The 19,367-nt window shown below is 40.4% G+C and overlaps 1 protein-coding gene across 1 annotated transcript; it reads right to left on the reverse strand.

Moving 5' to 3' along the window:
* Window positions 1–305: 305 nt before the first annotated feature.
* On the reverse strand, window positions 306–2,105 carry LOC144254899 (peroxisome assembly protein 26-like). The gene is made up of 2 exons (XM_077798712.1): window positions 1,439–2,105; window positions 306–1,291 (listed from the first exon to the last, which is right to left on the reverse strand). The coding sequence occupies exons 1-2, from the start codon at window positions 2,103–2,105 to the stop codon at window positions 1,188–1,190; spliced, it is 771 nt and encodes a 256-aa protein (XP_077654838.1). The 3' UTR covers window positions 306–1,187.
* Between the last annotated feature and the right edge of the window lie 17,262 nt (window positions 2,106–19,367).

Genomic DNA, 19,367 nt, shown 5'->3' on the forward strand with positions numbered 1-19,367 from the left:
GTACTCTACATTTACTTACAAAGAAACGTGTACGATTTTTGTGGCCAAGGAGAAAAAAAAAAAAAACAAAAACTGAAATGTTTCAACTCCTCAATGCCAAGGCTCCAGTGTTTCCTCCTCTAAAGCCTATTGTTCACTGCCTTCAAAGACCACATCTTACCTCAGCCCAGCCCCCCACACATTCCTTCCAGCTCACCTGATTACCCAGTTCCATTTTCGGCTCATCAGCCTCTGAGGCTGGCCTACTTTTCAAGCCTACAGAAGCAGAAAAACTTGGGCATTATACAAACGATACAACATAATTAGGACAGACATGATGGGGAGGATCTGCCACTGCATGTACCAAAGTCACAATGATACAGACAGAATCTAGATAAACAACTATGGGGCAGTTTTCAGGAAGGAGAGAGAGAGTGGCAGGCTGAAAGAGTGGGCAAGGACACTGAATGTAATTGAGCAGGGTTTGGCCACTGACATGTTGGAAAAGTGAGCTGAAGACCAAGAGGCACCAAGCAAGATCACTTTACCCAGTGATAAAGGCTGAGTGGGCTCACTTTGCTTTCAGTGGTCACCTTGGTATTCTGAAAGCCATGCCCCATTCCAAGCAGGGAGAGGCCTCAAGAGTCAGGAGGCCTTCACACCCACTGTAGGACCAGGGGAACAATGACTTGATTCACAATTATAACAGGTCTGTGGAGAGAAATAGAGGAGAAAAGAGAGAAGTTCTCTCTGATATCACTCACTCTAATTAAGGTGCTGCCCTGTAAGAGGATATTCAGAAATAAGTTTTTCAAGGAAGTAAAAGGTCAAGGGTCACTCCACTAGGATGTTTCTGAACTTTTTGCTCTGTCAACACCCTGACCTAGAAGTTCACCCCCCTGCCTTTGCCAAGAAAATGGAATGTTTCAGGGACACATTCCCCGTTCCCAAACCCCTTCCTCCCAAGAGGCCTGAGTATAAGAGGGTGCAGTTCTGACAGCTGTGTGCTCTGGCCCCACTTTGTTTCCACATTCTCCACCAAGGAGAGGCAATGGGTGCAGAGAGAAGGGCATAAGAGCAGCAATCCAGAATGTTCCCCCTGGAATGAGGCTCGCCCCATTACTACAGGGGCCTGGCTGGCATCAGGGAAAAGAATATTCTCCTACAAAGGTGGAAAATGAGAGGCCAGGGTGCAGGTGGAAGACTACTCAGTCATGGAGGGAAAGCTGGTAGAGGCGAGCAAACATGGCCTTCCGGATCCGGTGGAAGAGCTGAGCCAGCTGGTAGAGGAAGGGCAGGGAAGAAGGAGACGCTGGATCAAACCTTACCACCAAGAGACAAAGGATCAATGTGGCAAGGAGGCTCTTCTTGAAGGATAGAGAAAGAAAGTAGCTTACAGCACAGTCCCAAAACCGACTAAGCAGCATCAGTAGTGACAGGAACTTGTGGGAAAATGAGCCTTCCTGGTTTAGTTTCTGGACCTCCTGGGAGCTTGAATGTTCCTGTTTCTGCTGTTGCCTCGCTGCATGAATGGTCTGGAGCACTTTTAGTCGCTGCTCCTCACCAAAGGCTGCAGAGCCCACCACAAGCTTTTCAGCCTCCAAAAAGCGGCCCAGAGGCAGTAGCACCCGCTGTAGGTGGAGTTCACACAAAGCTCCATATTCTGGAAGGCACTGGTTGTCTGGGTCTTGAAGCCAGGAACAGACTACATTCAGCACTGCTCCAGGCTCTTGCATTTTGCTGTATAAAAGAATACACAGCTCCAGGACTTTCGGGGATAGCTTTACAGGGACCTGGTAATATTGCAGGACCCAGGAGAGGACTTCCCGCCACCGATCCATTTCTGCCAGGGCCTGGATCCCCACAATACACAGAGAACATTTCACCTCCAAGTAGGTGCCCGCGGGCTCTTCGGCCAAGGAGTCGTCGGCCAGGCTCTGCCAGGCCCGCTCGCAGGTCTCCATTGCCGCACGGAAGTCTAGGTGTACCACCAGGAGGTCGGCAACCTCCTCCAGCAGATGCACTGAGGGAGACGCTGCCGGGACCAAGCGCGCGGGCTCGCTGCTCCGCAAGGGGGCCCCGAGACGCTTAAGAGGGGCTGCAGAGCTCGAGATGTCGCTCTTCATCGCCAGCCTCGGCTCAAAGCCTGTCTCCTCAAACATCAAAAGGACCACCTCTCCAGAGACTCCGCGATATCCTGGGTCTGCCTGGGAGAGGAGGGGAAAGTCATCCTTCCCTTCCCCACAACCTGTCCAAAGGTCGGTTCTGGCCTGATTAACTCCGGAGAGCTCTCCTGGCTCACAGAGCCCAGCATCAGCTGCATGGGGCAGCGAGGGCCCACATCTTTGGCGGTCTTGTGGACAAGCGCCTGCTCCCTTGGCAACGCCTTTCAATGAAAGTGGTGTTCGCCAGTCTCTGCATAGGGCTACATCAATTGGAAACAAACCATAGAGAGAGAACTTGGAACTACTTTATTGTGCATAGTTTCAAAGAGCTAGCACAAACCGTGTTTGATTTAGAGTTCCAACTAGATGTATCCATATAGGAGAAAACAGAGTGAAACCTGAAAATGAAAACGGTCACTGCAAACGAACGGTTTAACCTGGAAGAACGAAATTTGGAGAGCCAAGTGGGATTGGTGTACTGATCATTACCTGAAAGTATCATCAAGATTGGGTATAAAAATGTTTGCTGAGATTTCAGGAAACTCGTAGTTTTGAGGAAGCTTGGCAACGCCTTTCAATGAAAGTGATTTTCCTCAGTCTCTGCTTGGGGCTATATCAATAGGAAACAAACCGTAGGGATAGAACTTGGAACTAATTTATTGTGCATAGTTTCAAAGAGCTAGCAGAAACCGTGTTTGATTTAGAGTACCAACTACATATATCCCTACAGGAGAAAACAGAGTGAAACCTGAAAATGAAACGGTCACTGCAAACGAACGGTTTAACCTAAAAGAAAGAAATTTGGTGAGCCAAGTGGGATTAGTGTACAGATCATTACCTGAAAGTATCATCAAGATTGGGTGAAAAAATGTTTGCTGAGATTTCAGGAAACTCGTAGTTTTGAGGAAGCTTGGCAACCCCTTTCAATGAAAGTGATTTTCCTCAGTCTCTGCTTGGGGCTATATCAATAGGAAACAAACCTTAGATGTAAAACTTGGAACTATTTATTGTGCATAGTTTCCAAGAGCAAGCACAAACCGTGTTTTATTTAGACTTCCAACTACATGTATCCATATAGGAGAAAACAGAGTGAAACCTAAAAATGAAAACGGTCACTGCAAACGAACGGTTTAACCTAGAAGAACAAAATTTTGTGTGCCAAGAGGGATTGGTGTACTGACCATTACCTGAAAGTATCATCAAGATTGGGTGAAAAAATGTTTGCTGAGATTTCCAGAAACTCGTAGTTTTGTGGAAGCTTGGCAACCCCTTTCAATGAAAGTGATTTTCCTCAGTCTCTGCTTGGGGCTATATCAATAGGAACAAACCATAGAGGTAAATCTTGGAACTACTTTATTTTGCATAGTTTCAAAGAGCTAGCACAAACCGTGTTTGATTTAGAGTTCCAACTACATGTATCCATATAGGAGAAAACAGAGTGAAACCTAAAAACGAAAACGGTCACTGCAAACGAACGGTTTAACCTAGAAGAACGAAATTTGGTGAGCCAAGTGGTGCCGCAGTCTGGCTGGGCACAATTCAGGAGCCACTTGTCAAAAGAAACTAACTTTATTTTTAGAGCTACAAACGCCAAGCAAAACAGCTCCTCAGGAAAAACCCTCAGAGCCCAACTGCCACCATCGGCTTCCACAGGCCTCTCCCCACACAAACCACTCCACCTCCCACCTTCCTCCTGCTGTTGAGGCCGATTGGCTGGGTCACATGGGCGGAGCCAAAGAAGTCCTCCAATGAGCAGTTCCGTAGTCTGAAGGGCAGGGAAACAGCCCAATGAACATGACCACAGAGGAGCCAATCAGCTAGATGTTGCTTGGGCCGCTGTGAGCCAATCATCAGCTGGCACCTGGAAGTTTGCTGGCAGCTGGAAGTTTGTTGGGGCCTCTTTTTCTGTGGCCCGAATCATCAGCTGGCAGCTGGAAGTTTGCTGGCAGCTGGAAGTTTGTTGGGGCCCCTATGGCTGTGGCTCTCATCATCTCCCCCTCTCTGTTTAAACAATAAGCTTGTGGCTTAGGGACCGTGCCTGCCTTAGGTTGTCCAATACTGCATATGGTCCTTACCCGTCTTAGGATGAGCTGACCTCAGGGCGTCAGCCTCCTGTCTTAGGTTGGTACCATTGTAATTGGATCTAACCCGTCATTGACTACCGGTCCAGTATACAGCCACACCTGTGGAGAGGTACCAGTGGGAGGGTGATGTTCTTTGCCTCACCTCTGTTGGCCCCCAAAGAGCTGAACGGTCATGACAAGCAGAAGGGAGGAAGATATACCAAGCCAATCGACAGCTCTTGTTGGAAAAATTGTACCACTGATGACATCATCAGCAAAAATACTCCAACACTACCACAAGTCGCTGCACCAACAGATAGTTCACAATGCATACAAGTGAGTTTACAATGTATACAAGTGACACATAGTTTAGGCAACTTCTGTAAGCGGTTCAGTGACGGCTATTGCAGAAACTGTAGATTAGTTTTATCTTTGTCTTCACCGGCACAGGGATGAGGATAGGAATTCTGGCAATAATGGCTAAAGAAAAAATTATATAACATTCTAGAAGGTACTAAAAGAAAACAATTTTCTTAACAATTTACATTGTCTTCACTGGCACTGGGATGAAGATAGAAATTCTGGCAATAATGGCTAAAGAAAACATTGTGTAACATTCCAGAAGGCACTAAAAGAAAACAATTTTCTTAACAATTTACATTATCGTGGAAAGAATTATTAAATATAATGAAAAGGATAGGTGAAAGTAAACAAACAGATCTGTTAACCTCCTTTTTTGTTTATATATTAAAATAATTCTTAACAGTTATGTACCCAATTTAAATTAAACCATTTAAATCACGTGAATAAAAAAAAATTTTGGATCCATTTTTTTATGAGCGCTCATCATATATGATATATGGACATATGTACATTCAAACATATAACACAAAACACAAGTGTGCACACATAATATAAAACATACAACACATAACATAATAGTAAAGGCCTTATAACTTTTTTATAGGTGAAATCTCCATTGCAATGTTTAAAAACTCTATAGTAAAAAAAAAAAAAATAGAACTGATCAGCAAAACATTAACCTAGGTCTGTATGAGCTCAAAAAACAAAATAGAACTTCATGATATGGGAAAGGGCAATAATAAAACAGATATTGAAAAAAAGCATCCTGGTTCTGTCGCAGATGTAAGGATAGCCAAATTGGAGTTTTGGATATCAGCTATTATTGATTTGAGCCAAATCATCTTCTTTTTGGTCTGTGGAATTCGCTTTAGTTAATCCAAATTGGCAGCTGTTCTCCCTGTGGAAACATATAAACAGGACCCCGACTCCAGAAAATCACTGGGTCAGGACCTTGTTAATCTCTCTGGAATCCAAATCGGCTGCTGTTCTTCCTGTGGAAACACACAAACAGACCCCCGACTCCAGACAATTACTGGGTCAGGACCTTTCCATTGTCCTGTTAGAATATCTTTCCAAAGTACCTTGGGCTTATGTACATTTTTTGGACACATATGCCTTTCTGCAGCACTAAGTCCTGATGAATCCAAATTTAAAAAGTTTAGAGTAAAAAGGGTTATTTTAAGTTTTATCTTTGGGGAATATATACCCATTCCCAATTCCGTATTTTTGCTTTAATAAGTACATTTTAATAGTTTGATGAGCTCTTTCAACTATGCCTTGTCCCTGTGGATTGTATGGGATTCCTGTTATATGAGTAATGCCAAATGATGAGCAAATTGTTTAAAAGAAGTAGACGTATAACCAGGGGCATAATCTATTTTTAACTGTTTTGGAATGCCCACAGTGGCAAAATTTTGTAAGCAATGAGCTATAACATCTTTAGTTTTTTCTCCGGCATGAAGGGAGCCCATCAAAAATCCAGAAGAAGTATCAACTGTAACATGCAAACATTTTAATTTTCCAAATTCTGGCAAGTGTGGGACGTCCATCTGCCAAATATGGTTAGGTATCAGTCCTCTAGGATTTACTCCAAGATTAACTTGTGGTAAAAAGGTCACACAATTTTGACATTGTTTTATTATTTGTCTAGCTTGTTCCTTAGTTATTTTAAAACGCTTTTGTAAAGTATTAGCATTGACATGGAACCTTTTATGAAAATTTATAGCTTCTTCTAGTATAGAGAAAATATGTATGTCATGTGTAGTTTTATCTGCTAAACCATTGCCCAAACAAAGGGCTCCAGGCAATCCTTTATGTGCCATGATATGTCCTATAAAGAATGGATCTTTTCTGTCCCAGATTAAACTTTGTATAGTGGAAAACAAAGAGAAAACAGTAGAAGAAGGGGAAATCCTACCAGCATCTTCAAGGGATACTATACAATTAACTATATACTGACTATCAGAAAATAAATTAAATACAGAATCTTTAAACATCACAAAAGTTTGTAATACTGCATTAAGCTCTACCTTTTGAGCTGATTGTTTGGGTACTACAAATGTAAAAGTTCGATCAGGTGTAACTATTGCTGCTGTACCATTATTTGACCCATCAGTGAATATATTTGGAGCATTCATGATAGGTGATTTTCTTGTCATTTTTGGAAAAATTACAGGATGCAATGACCAAAAAGACAATAAAGGATTAGATGGTAAGTGGTTATCAAATGAAACATTAGATTTGCACATGATTATTGCCCAAGTATTTAACTCATTAGCTAATTCATCAATTTGATTCATAGTATATGGAGTAATAATTTTATTAGGAGAAATTCCAAACACTGCCTTTGCTGTTTTTATTCCTTTGAGTATTAATTGTCCTACAGCCTCAGGATACCTAGTAAGAATAGTGTTAGGAGAATAAGATAAATGTATCCATAATAATGGACCTTCTTGCCAAAATACTCCTGTAGGAATATTTTTTGTTGATAGTACAATAAAATAATAAAGGCAAACTTAATATCAATTCTATCCTAATGCATATTTTCCATATATGTTTCAATGATTTTTAATGCCTTTCTTGCTTCAGGCGTCAACATTCGGGGTGAATTTGGATCTGATGGACCTTTTAGGATATCAAATAAAGGTCCCAATTCTCCTGTTGGAATACCTAGATAAGGTCTTATCCAATTTATGTCTCCTAATAACTTTTGAAAGTCATTAAGTGATTTGAGTTGATCTACTCGTATTTGAATTTTTTGGTGGACGGATCATGGTTGAGGATAATAGAACTCCCAAATAATTAATTGGAAAATTTAATTGTACTTTATCTATTGCTATCTCTAGATTATAATTTTTTAATAAGTTTGTAAGTGTGGCATAACATTCTAGCAATGTGGTTTTAGCTTTGTGTGCTAATAATATGTCATCCATATAGTGAAATATTTGTAGCTCAGGATTTTGATTTCTAAGTGGCTGGATTACTTTGTTAACATAAATTTGACACATAGTTGGGCTGTTAGCCATCCCTTGAGGGAGTACTTTCCATTCATATCTCTGATCAGGACCTTCATGATTTAGTGCAGGGATAGTAAATGCAAAACGTGGACTATCCTCAGGATGAATTGGAATTTGAAAAAAAAGCAATCTTTAATATCTATAACTAAAACATACCAAGTTTTTGGCAAAGCAGACAACTGAGGAATCCCCGATTGAGCAGGTCCCATAATGACCATTTCATTATTAATGGCTCTTAAATCTTGCAATAATCTCCATTTACCAGATTTCTTTTTGATGACAAAAGTGGGAGTATTATGGGGAGATACAGAAGGTTGTATATGTCCTTCCACTAATTGTTGTTTGACCAGATCATGGGCTACTTGTATCTTTTCTTTAGTCAAGGGGCCACTGAGTAACCCATACTGGTCTTTCTGATTTCCAGGTAATTTTTATTGTCTCAGTGGCCCTTTGTGAAAATCCAACCCATGTCTGTCTGTTCCTTGATTTATTTGTATTGGTGCTGCTATACCTTGTTCTTGTTTTTCTAATCTTTTTCTTTCCTAAAACCTTGTCTAGCCATAATAGTGGGTGCATTTTGATTGATATTATTTGTTAATGTCAAACCTAATTGATCTAAGACATCTCGTCCCCATAAATTTACAGGAAGATGATCCAATACATATGGCTGTATAGTTCCTTCACATCCTTCAGGATCCTTCCAATCTAATACCATTGCACTTTTATCAGGATTATTCGCCACTCCTAGGCCTCGAAGAGTTTGAGTGGCTTGTTGTAATGGCCAATGTTTTGGCCATTCTTGACGAGAGATAATGCTAAGTTCTGCACCTGTATCCAGTAGCCCATTAAATTCATGTCCTTCAATATTTAGTTTTAGCATGGTGCGAGAATCTAACTTTAAAGAAAGCATAGCCCAATCTACACCTGTGGAGCCTAATCCCTTGGAACCTCTTTCTACAGCATGACTGGAAAATTTATCATGTAGACTTGGTATTATTAGTAACTGTGCTATTCTATCTCCTGGTGAAATTACTGATATACTCTTTGGAGAACTGGCTATAATTTTTATTTCACCTTCATAATCGGGATCAATTGCCCCAGGACTTATCAAAAGTCCTTTTAGAGTAGAAGAGCTGCGTCCCAATAATAAGCCTACTGTTCCTTTGGGAAGAGGTCCTTTCACCCCTGTGGGAATGATTTGAACTCCCATCTCTGGAGTTAGTACTGATTTGGCGGAGGCGCAGATGTCCAACCCTGCGCTCCCTCTGGTTTGTCTGATGAGGGATCTGATGCCCTGGGCACTACCCTGATGGGGTTGCTGGGGTTGCTGGGTTCCTCCAGTGCTCCATATATTTGTGGTTTGGGGCCCCGGAGCATTGGGCCCCCTGTCCATGTTTTGGCAACTTAGCCCAATGCCTTTGTCCACGATATTGTGGATAAACACCTTGTCCTTGTTCGTTTTTTGATAATGGAGTACCCTCTATGGTGGTTTGAGAACGGCATTCATTAGCCCAATATAATGGAGTACCCTCTATGGTGGTTTGAGAACAGCATTCATTAGCCCAATGTCTCCCTCTATGGCTTCGTGGGCAAATACCCGGTATTCTACTCCTTTGATACCTAGTTTTGTTAAACCCACCTCCTATAGGGCAATTCCTTTTAAAATGTCCTGTTTGTTCACAATTGTAGCATGTTCTTGGCCTGGAATCTAAAGCCTGTTTTACTGCAGCTGCCACAATTTGCCCTTGTTCATTAATGTCTCTGGCATCTAAAGCCTGTTTTTCTGCAGCTGTCACAATTTGCCCTTGTTCATTAATGTCTCTGGCATCTAAAGCCTGTTTTACTGCAGCTGCCATGACTTGCTCTTGTTCATTAATGTCTCTACATAATTTAATATATGTGTTTAAATCTTCCTGTTTCCATGGTCTAATGATATCTCTGCACCAACGATTTGCTTGGCCATAAGCCAGTTTGTTTTATTATGGCATTGCTTGTTCTGTATTCCCCAAAACTCTGGTAGCTGTTTGAATAAGCCTATCTACAAATTCAGCATAAGGTTCATTAGTTCCTTGTATTATCTTAGATAATTGACCTTGTAAACCTCCATGTCCTTGTAAAGTCTTCCATGCCTTAACTGCATCTGCAGCAATTTGTGCGTATACGCCAGGATCATATGCAAGTTGTTGCTGCCAATCCTCATAAGGTCCCTTTCCTAACAACATATCTAGATTTCTCTGAGGATAACCAGCTGCTGCATTTCGCCTAGCCGTCTCCTTGCAAAATTCCTCATTGGCAACCTTCCATAACAGGTATTGTCCCTCCAGGTAACATAGCTTTACAAATATTAGCCCAATCTGCTGGTGTCATGTTTAAGTTGGTAATGGATTCGACCAAGCTTACAGTGAGGCGTGCTTGAGGAAGATAGGTTGTTACAGCCTCTTTTAGCTCCTTCACTGATTTGAAATTTAAACCCTGGTAAATTCGCTGCCCTCCTACCTCAAATACAGGGCATATTTGAGATCCTGTCTCAGGATCCCAACTATCAACTGCGGGTGTTGGGAGTCTCTTAGCATATGGAGGTGGTGCTGTTGATTGGACACTTATGCCCTCAAGTGATAGAATGCTGTTAGTAGCAGTCTCCTGTAGAGGTGGTGCTGTTGGTTGGAGACTTTCGCTCTCTGATAGAAAGGTGTTATTAGCAGTCTCCTGTTGTAACATTTCCCCTGATGGCTTTTTCTGCTCTAAACTTCCTTCCTCTGTCTCACTAGCTTGAAAGACCTTCTCTTGTACTTGAATCTTTTCCTCATTCTGACTAACTTGAGAGACCTCTTTTACTTGACTCAATATGTCTTCTCCTTCCTCTACCTTTGTCTGATCTGAAGGCTTTGGACTAAGCAAACTAGATACGTTCGTCCACAATGGCAATGTGCCAACTGGCAGAGTCCCTGGGTTGTTCTGTTCTATTCTTTTTAAATCCTCACCATGATGGTTCCATTGTGATATATCTAACAACTCCTCCTTAAAAAGCCATGGGCTATATTTTTGTATTATATCAACGTATGCCCTGACTGCTCTTGATTTTATTGGGAAGCCTCCTTGCTCTAACAAATTACTTAACACTCTTTTGGTTTGTTTTTTACTAATTGCTGATCCCATATTTCTACTATAATACAACCCAGCAAGATAACACCAAACCAAAAAGAGACAGAATGAAATAAAGTTGGAACAACACAAAATCATTATAGCCTTTCTATCCTCCTGACATGTCCATCCGTCCTTTCTCCCTATCTATTCCTCACACGCAAATAATTTTTCCTCAGTTGTGAGCCGGTTTTTCTTCCGTTTCACTCATCTCCAGGGACTGAAATGTCCATCCGACCTTTCTCAATATCTGTTCCTCAGATGTGAGTGGTTTTCCTTCTGTCTCACTCATCTCCAGGGACAAGCAACTTAAAACAAAAAAAGCAAAACAAAAGAGGAAACTTAGAATGGCTATACATCCTCACGCCCTGCCCTCAGGGGCGAGCAGTTTACTTACCCTCAGTCACACCCCTTGTGAGCCACCAAATGCCGAAGTCTGGCTGGGCACAATTCAGGAGCCACTTGTCAAAAGAAACTAACTGTATTTTTAGAACTACAAACGCCAAGCAAAACAGATCCTCAGGAAAAACCCTCAGAGCCCAACTGCCACCACCGGCTTCCACAAGCCACTCCCCACACAAACCACTCCACCTCCCACCATCCTCCTGCTCTTGAGGCCGATTGGCTGGGTCGCGTGGGAGGAGCCAAAGAAGTCCCACAATGAGCAGGTCCATAGTCTGAAGGGCAGGGAAACAGCCCAATGAACATGACCGCAGAGGAGCCAATCAGCTAGATGTTGCTGGGGCCGCTGTGAGCCAATCATCAGCTGGCAGCTGGAAGTTTGCTGGCAGCTTAAAGTTTGTTGGGGCCCCTTTGGCTGTGGCCCCAATCATCAGCTGGCAGCTGGAAGTTTGTTGGGGCCCCTTTGGATGTGGCTCTCAACAAAGTGGGATTGGTGTACTGATCATTACCTGAAAGTATCATCAAGATTGGGTGAAAAAATGTTTGCTGAGATTCAGGAAACTCGTAGTTTTGGGGAAATTGGCAAGGACTTTCAATGAAAGTGATGATCTCCAGTCTCTGCATAGGGCTACATCAATAGGAAACAAACCATAGAGATGGACTTGGAACGACTTTATTGTTGCATAGTTTCAAAAAGCTAGCACAAACCATGTTTGATTTAGAGTTCCAACTACATGTATCCATAAGGAGAAAACAGAGTGAAACCTTGAAAATGAAAACGGTCACTGCAAACGAACGGTTTAACCTAGAAGAACGAAATCTGGTGAGCCAAGTGGGATTGGTGTACTGATCATTACCTGAAAGTATCATCAAGATTGGGTGAAAAAATGTTTTCTGAGATTTCAGGAAACTCGTAGTTTTGAGGAAGCTTGGCAACCCCTTTCAATGAAAGTGATTTTCCTCAGTCTCTGCTTGGGCTATATCAATTGGAAACAAACCATAGAGGTAAAATTTTGAACTAATTTATTGCGCATATTTTCAAAGACCTAGCACAAACCGTGTTTGATTTAGAGTTCCAAATACATGTATCCATATAGGAGAAAACAGAGTGAAACCAGAAAATGAAAATACACACTACAAATGAACGGTTTAAACTAGAAGAACGAAATTTGGTGAGCCAAGTGGGATTGGTGTACCGACCATTACCTGAAAGTGTCATCATGATTGGGTGAAAAAATGTTTGCTGAGATTTCAGGAAACACGTAGTTCTGGGGAAATTGGCAACCCCTTTCAATGAAAGTGATGTTCACCAGTCTCTGCATAGGCTACATCAATAGGAAACAAACCATCGAGACAGACTTGGAACTACTTTATTGTGCATAGTTTCAAAGAGCTAGCACAAACCGTGATTGATTTAGAGTTCCAAATACATGTATCCATATAGGAGAAAACAGAGTGAAACCTGAAAATGAAAACGGTTACTGGAAACGAAAGGTTTAACCTAGAACAACCAAATTTGGTGAGCCAAGTGGGATTGGTGTACTGATCATTACCTGAAAGTATCATCAAGATTGGTTGAAAAAATGTTTGCTGAGGTTTCAGAAAACTCCTAGTTGTGAGAAAGCTTGGCAAACCCTTTCAATGAAAGAGATTTTCCTCAGTCTCTGATTGGGGCTATATCAATAAAAGACAAACCATAGAGATAGAACTTGGAACTACTTTATTGTGCATAGTTTCAAAGAGCTAGCACAAACCGTGTTTAATTTAGAGTTCCAAATACATGTATCCATATAGGAGAACACAGAGTGAAAACTGAAAATGAATACGGTCATTGCAAACGAACGATTGAAACTAGAAGAACGAAATTTGGTGAGCCAAGTGGGATTGGTGTACCGACCATTACCTGAAAGTATCATCAAGATTGGGTGAAAAAATGTTTGGTGAGATTTCAGGAAACTCGTAGTTCTGGGGAAATTGGCAACTCCTTTCAATGAAAGTGATGTTCACCAGTCTCTGCATAGGGCTACATCAATAGGAAACAAACCATAGAGATAGACTTGGAACTACTTTATTGTGCATAGTTTCAAAGAGCTAGCACAAACCGTGTTTGATTTAGAGTTCCAACTACATGTATCCATATAGGAGATAACAGAGTGAACTCTGAAAATGAAAACGGTCACTGCAAATGAACGGTTTAAACTAGAACAACGATATTTGGTGAGCCACGTGGGATTGGTGTACTGATCATTACCTGAAAGTATCATCAAGATTGAATGAAAAATATTTGCTGAGGTTTCAGGGAACACGTAGTTTTGAGGAAGCTTGGCAACCCCTTTCAATGAAAGGGATTTTTCTCAGTCTCTGCTTGGGGCTATATCAATAGGAAACAACCATAGAGGTAAAACTTGAACTACTTTATTGTGCATAGTTTCAAAGAGCTAGCACAAACCGTGTTTGATTTAGAGTTCCAACTACATGTATCCATAAAGGAGATAAGAGAGTGAAACCTAAACATGAAAACGGTCACTGCAAACAAATGGTTTAACCTAGAAGAACGAAATTTGGTGAGCCAAGTGGGATTGGTGTACTGACCATTACCTGAAAGTATGATCAAGTTTGGGTGAAAAAATATTTGCTGAGATTTCAGGAAACTCGTAGTTTTGAGGAAGCTTGGCAACTCCTTTCAATGAAAGTGATTATCCTCAGTCTCTGCTTGGGGCTATATAAATAGGAAACAAACCATAGTGATAGACTTGGAACTACTTTATTGTGCTTATTTCCAAAGAGCTAGCACAAACGGTGTTTGATTTAGAGTCAAACTACATGTATCCATATAGGAGAAATCAGGGTAAAACCTGAAAATGAAAATGGTCACTGCAAACGAACGGTTTAACCTAGAAGATGGAAATTTGGTGAGCCAAGTGGGATTGGTGTACTGATCATTCCCTGAAGTATCATCAAGATTGGGTGAAAAAATGTTTGCTGAGATTTCAGGAAACTCGTAGTTTTGAGGAAGTTTGGCAACTCCATTCAAAATGAAAGTGATTTTTCCTCAGTCTCTGCATAGGGCTATATCAATAGGAAACAAACTACAGAAATAGAACTTTGAACTACGTTATTGTGCATACTTTCAAAGAGCTAGCACAAACCGTGTTTGATTTAGAGTTCCAAATACATGTATCCATATAGGAGAAAACCGAGTGAAACATAAAAATGAAAATGGTCACTGCAAACGAACGGTTTAAACTAGAAGAACGAAATTTTGTGAGCCAAGTGGGATTGGTGTACTGATCATTACCTGAAATTATCATCAAGATTGGGTGAAAAAATGTTTGCTGAGATTTCAGGAAATATGTAGATTTGGGGAAATTGGCAACCCCTTTCAATGAATGTGATGTTCGCCAGTCTCTGCCTTTGGCTACGTCAATAGGAAACAAACCACAGAGATAGAACTTGGAACTACTTTATTGTGCATAGTTTCAAAGCCCTAGCACAAACCGTGTTTGATTTAGAGTTCCAACTACATGTATCCATTTAGGAGAATACAGAGTGAAACCTGAAAATGAAACGGTCCCTGCAAATGAACGGTTTAACCTAGAAGAATGAAATTTGGTGAGCCAAGTGGGATTGGTGTACTGATCATTACCTGAAAGTATCATGAAGTTTGGGTGAAAAAATATTTGCTGAGATTTCAGGAAACTCGTAGTTTTGAGGAATCTTGGCAACCCCTTTAAATGAAGTGATTTTCCTTAGTCTCTGCTTGGGGCTATATCAATAGGAAACAAACCATAGTGATAGAACTTGGAACTAATTTATTGTGCATAGTTTCAAAGAGCTAGTAGAAACTGTGTTTGATTTAGAGTTCCAACTACATGTATCCATATTGGAGAAAACAGAGTGAAACCTGAAATTGAAAACGGTCACTGCAAACAAACGGTTTAACCTGGAAGAACGAAATTTGGTGAGCCAAGTGGGATTGGTGTACTGACCATTACCTGAAAGTATCATCAAGATTGGGTGAAAAAATATTTGCTAAGATATCAGGAAACTCGTAGTTTTGAGGAAGCTTGGCAACCCCTTTCAATGAAATTGGATGTTCGCCAGTCTCTGAATAGGGCTACATCAATAGGAAACAAATCATAGAGATAGAACTTGGAACTATTTTATTGTGCATATTTTCAAAGAGCTAGCCCAAACCGTGTTTGATTTAGATTTCCAACTACTTGTATACATATAGGAGAAAACAGAGTGACTCCTGAAAATGAAAGCAGTCACTGCAAACAAACGGTTTAACCTACAAGAACGAAATTTGGTGAGCAAAGTGGGATTGGTGTCCTGATCGTTACCTGAAAGTATCATCAAGATTGGGTGAAAAAATGTTTGCTGAGATTTCAGGAAACTCGTAGTTTTGAGGAAGATTGGCAACTGCTTTCAAAGAAAGTGATTTTCCTCAGTCTCTGCTTGGGCTATATCAATAGGCAACAAACCATAGAGGTAAAACATGGAACTACATTATTGGTGCATAGTTTCAAAGAGCTAGCATAAACCCTGTTTGGTTTAGAGTTCCAACTACATGTATCCATATAGGAGAAAACAGAGTGAAACCTAAAAATGAAAACGGTCACTGCAAACGAACAGTTTAACCTAGAAGATGGAAATTTGGTGAGCCAAGTGGGATTGGTGTACTGATCATTACCAGAAAGTATCATCAAGATTGGATGAAAAATTGTTTGCTGAGATTTCAGGAAACTCGTAGTTTCGGATAAATTGGCAACCTCTTTCAATGAAAGTGATGTTCGCCAGTCTCTGCATAGGACTACATCAATAGGAAACAAACCATAGAGATAGAACTTTGAACTATATTATTGTGCATAGTTTCAAAGAGCTAGCACACACCTTGTTTGATTTAGAGTTCCACCTACATGTATCCATATTGGAAAAAACAGAGTGAAACCTAAAAATGAAAACGGTCACTGCAAACGAACGGATTAAACTAGAAGAACGAAATTAGTGAGCCAAGTGGGATTCGTGTACTGATCATTACCTGAAACTATCATCATGATTGGGTGAAAAAATGTTTGCTAAGATTTCCGAAAACTCGTAGTTTTGAGGATGCTTGGCAACCCCTTTCAATGAAAGTGATTTCCCTCAGTCTCTACTTGGGGTTATATCAATAGGAAACAAAATTTATTGAGTCAAGTGGGATTGGTGTACTGATCATTCCCTGAAAGTATCATCAAGATTGGGTGAAAAATTGTTTGCTGAGATTTCAGGAAACTCGTAGTTTCGGGGAAATTGGCAACCCCTTTCAATGAAAGTGATTTTCCTCAGTCTCTGCTTTGGGCTATATCAAGAGGAAACAAACCATAGAGATAGAACTTGGAACTACTTTATAGTGCATACTTTCAAAGAGCAAGCAACAAACCGTGTTTGATTTAGAGTTCCATCTACATGTATTCATATAGGAGAAAACAGAGTGAAACCTGAAAATGAAAACGGTCACTGCAAATGAACGGTTTAACCTAGAAGAACGAAATTTTTGAGCCAAGTGGGATTGGTGTACTGATCATTACCTGAAAGTACCACCAAGATTGGGTGAAAAAATGTTTGCAGAGATTTCAGGAAACTCGGAGTTTTGAGGAAGCTTGGCAATCCATTTTAATGAAATTGATTTTCCTCAGTCTCTGCTTTGAGTTATATCAATAGGAAACAAAATTTGGTGAGTCAAGTGGGATTGGTGTACTGATCATTACCTGAAAGTATCATCAAGATTGGGTGAAAAAATGTTTGCTGAGATTTCAGGAAACTCGTAGTTTTGAGGATGCTTGGCAACCCCTTTCATTGAAAGTGATTTTCCTCAGTCTCTGCTTGGGGCTATATCAATAGGAAACAATCCATAAAGGTAATACTTGGAATTACATTATTGTGCATAGTTTCAAAAAGCTAGCACAAACCGTGTTTGATTTAGAGTTCCAACTACATGTATCCATATAGGAGAAAACAGAGTGAAACCTGACAATGAAAACGGTAACGAACGGTTTAACCTAGAAGAACGAAATTTGGTGAGCCAAGTGGGATTGGTGTACTGATCATCACCTGAAAGTATCATCAAGATTGGGTGAAAAAATGTTTGCTGAGATTTCAGGAAACTCGTAGTTTTGAGGAATCTTGTCAATCCCTTTCAATGAAGTGATTTTCCTCAGTCTCTGCTTGGGGCTATATCAATAGGAAACAAACCCTAGTGATACAAATTGGAACTAATTTATTGTGCATAGTTTCAAAGAGCTAGGAGAAACCGTGTTTGATTTAGAGTTCCAAATACATGTATCCATACAGGAGAAAACAGAGTGAAACCTGAAAATGAAAATGGTCACTGCAAACGAATGGTTTAATCTAGAAGAACGAAATTTTTTGAGCCAAGTGGGATTGGTGTACTGATCATTACCTGAAAGTATCATCAAGATTGGGTGAAAAATGTTTGCTGAGACTTCAGGAAACTCGTAGTTTTGAGGAAGCTTTGCAACCCCTTTCAATGAAAGTGATGTTCGCCAGTCTCTGCATAGGACTACATCAATAGGAAACAAACCATACAGGTAAAACTTGGAACTACTTTATTGTGCATATTTTCAAAGAGCTAGCCCAAACCGTGTTTGATTTAGAGTTCCAACTACTTGTATCCATATAGGAGAAAACAGAGTGAAACCTGAAAATGAAAACGGTCACTGCAAAGGAACGGTTTAACCTAGAAGAATGAAATTTGTGAGCCAAGTTGGACTGGTGTACTGATCATTACTTGAAAGTATCATCAAGATTGGTCAAAAAATGTTTGCTGAGTTTTCAGGAAACTCGTAGTTTTGGGGAAATTGGCAACTCCTTTCAATGAAAGTGATGTTCGCCTGTCCCTGCATAGGGCTACATCAATAGGAAACAAACCAAAGATAAAGAACTCGGAACTACTTTATTGTGCATAGTTTCAAAGAGCTAGGACAAACCGTGTTTGATTTAGAGTTCCAAGTACATGTATCCATATAGGAGAAAAGAGAGTGAAACCTGAAAATGAAAACGGTCACTGCAAACGAACGGTTTAACCTAGAATTACGAAATTTGGTGAGCCAAGTGGTATTGGTGCACTGATCATTACTTGTATGTATCATCAAGATTGGGTGAAAAAATGTTTGCTGAGATTTCAGGAAACCTGTAGTTTAGAGGAAGCTTGGCAACCCCTTTCAATGAAAGTGATTTTCCTCAGTCTCTGCTTGGGGCTATATCAATAGGAAACAAATAATACAGGTAAATTTTTTTTTAAGGCATAATTTTTTTTATTAGTTGCTCATGACAATACAATGATCTTGACATATCATACATTTGAATCAAATGGGGTATGATTTCTCATTTTTCCAAGTGTACAGGTTGCAGAATCACATTGGTTATACGGCCACATATATACATACAGCAATACGAGTGTCATAGAGCACAATTTTTCATATATTTGTATATAAAGTATGTTCATGCCAATTCATATCTTTATACTTGTACTTTTTTTGCATTACAATTCTTGTTACACATATATACCAACATTTCTCATATCTCTATTTTTATATAAAGTATGTTGACACCCAATTCTTGTCTTCATACATGTACTTTGGATAATGATGCCCATCACATTTCACCATACTTGCTAATCCCCTGCTCTCTCCCTTTTCCTCACACCCCTCTTCCCTATCTAGAATTTATCTATTCCTTCCATGCTCCCCCTCCCTACCCAACTATGAGTCAGCCTCTTTTTTTTTTTAATTGTTGGTCGTTCAAAACATTACGTAGTTCTTAATACATCATATTTCACAGTTTGATTCAAGTGGGTTATGAACTCCCAATTTTACCCCGTATACAAATTGCTGTATCACATCAGTGACCCTTCCATTGATTGACAAATTGCATTTCTAGTGTCTGATGCATTCTGCTGTCTGTCCTATTCTCTACTATCCCCCCTCCCCTCCCCTCCCCTCCCCTTTTCTCTCTCTACCCCTTCTACTGTAAATCATTTCTTCGATTTGTATTATCTTGTCTTACCCCTCCTTTCCTCTTATATGTCATTTGTATAACCCTGAGGATCGCCTTCCATTTCCATGCGGTTTCCCTTCTCACTCCCTTTCCCTCCCACCTCTCATCCCTGTTTAATGTAAATCTTCTTCTCAAACTTTCGTCCCTACCCTGTCCTTGTTTACTCCTCTTATATC

The sequence above is a fragment of the Urocitellus parryii genome, chromosome 5 (genome assembly GCF_045843805.1).
Source record: "Urocitellus parryii isolate mUroPar1 chromosome 5, mUroPar1.hap1, whole genome shotgun sequence".
NCBI lineage: Eukaryota > Metazoa > Chordata > Mammalia > Rodentia > Sciuridae > Urocitellus > Urocitellus parryii.

Coding starts and splice junctions, on each gene's coding strand:
- LOC144254899 (XM_077798712.1), bottom strand. CDS start 2,105: ATGAAGAGCGACATCTCGAGCTCTGCAGCCCCTCTTAAGCGTCTCGGG. Junction 1,292..1,438: donor CCAGAAACTAAACCAGGAAG/GCTCATTTTCCC, acceptor GGTTTGATCCAG/CGTCTCCTTCTTCCCTGCCC.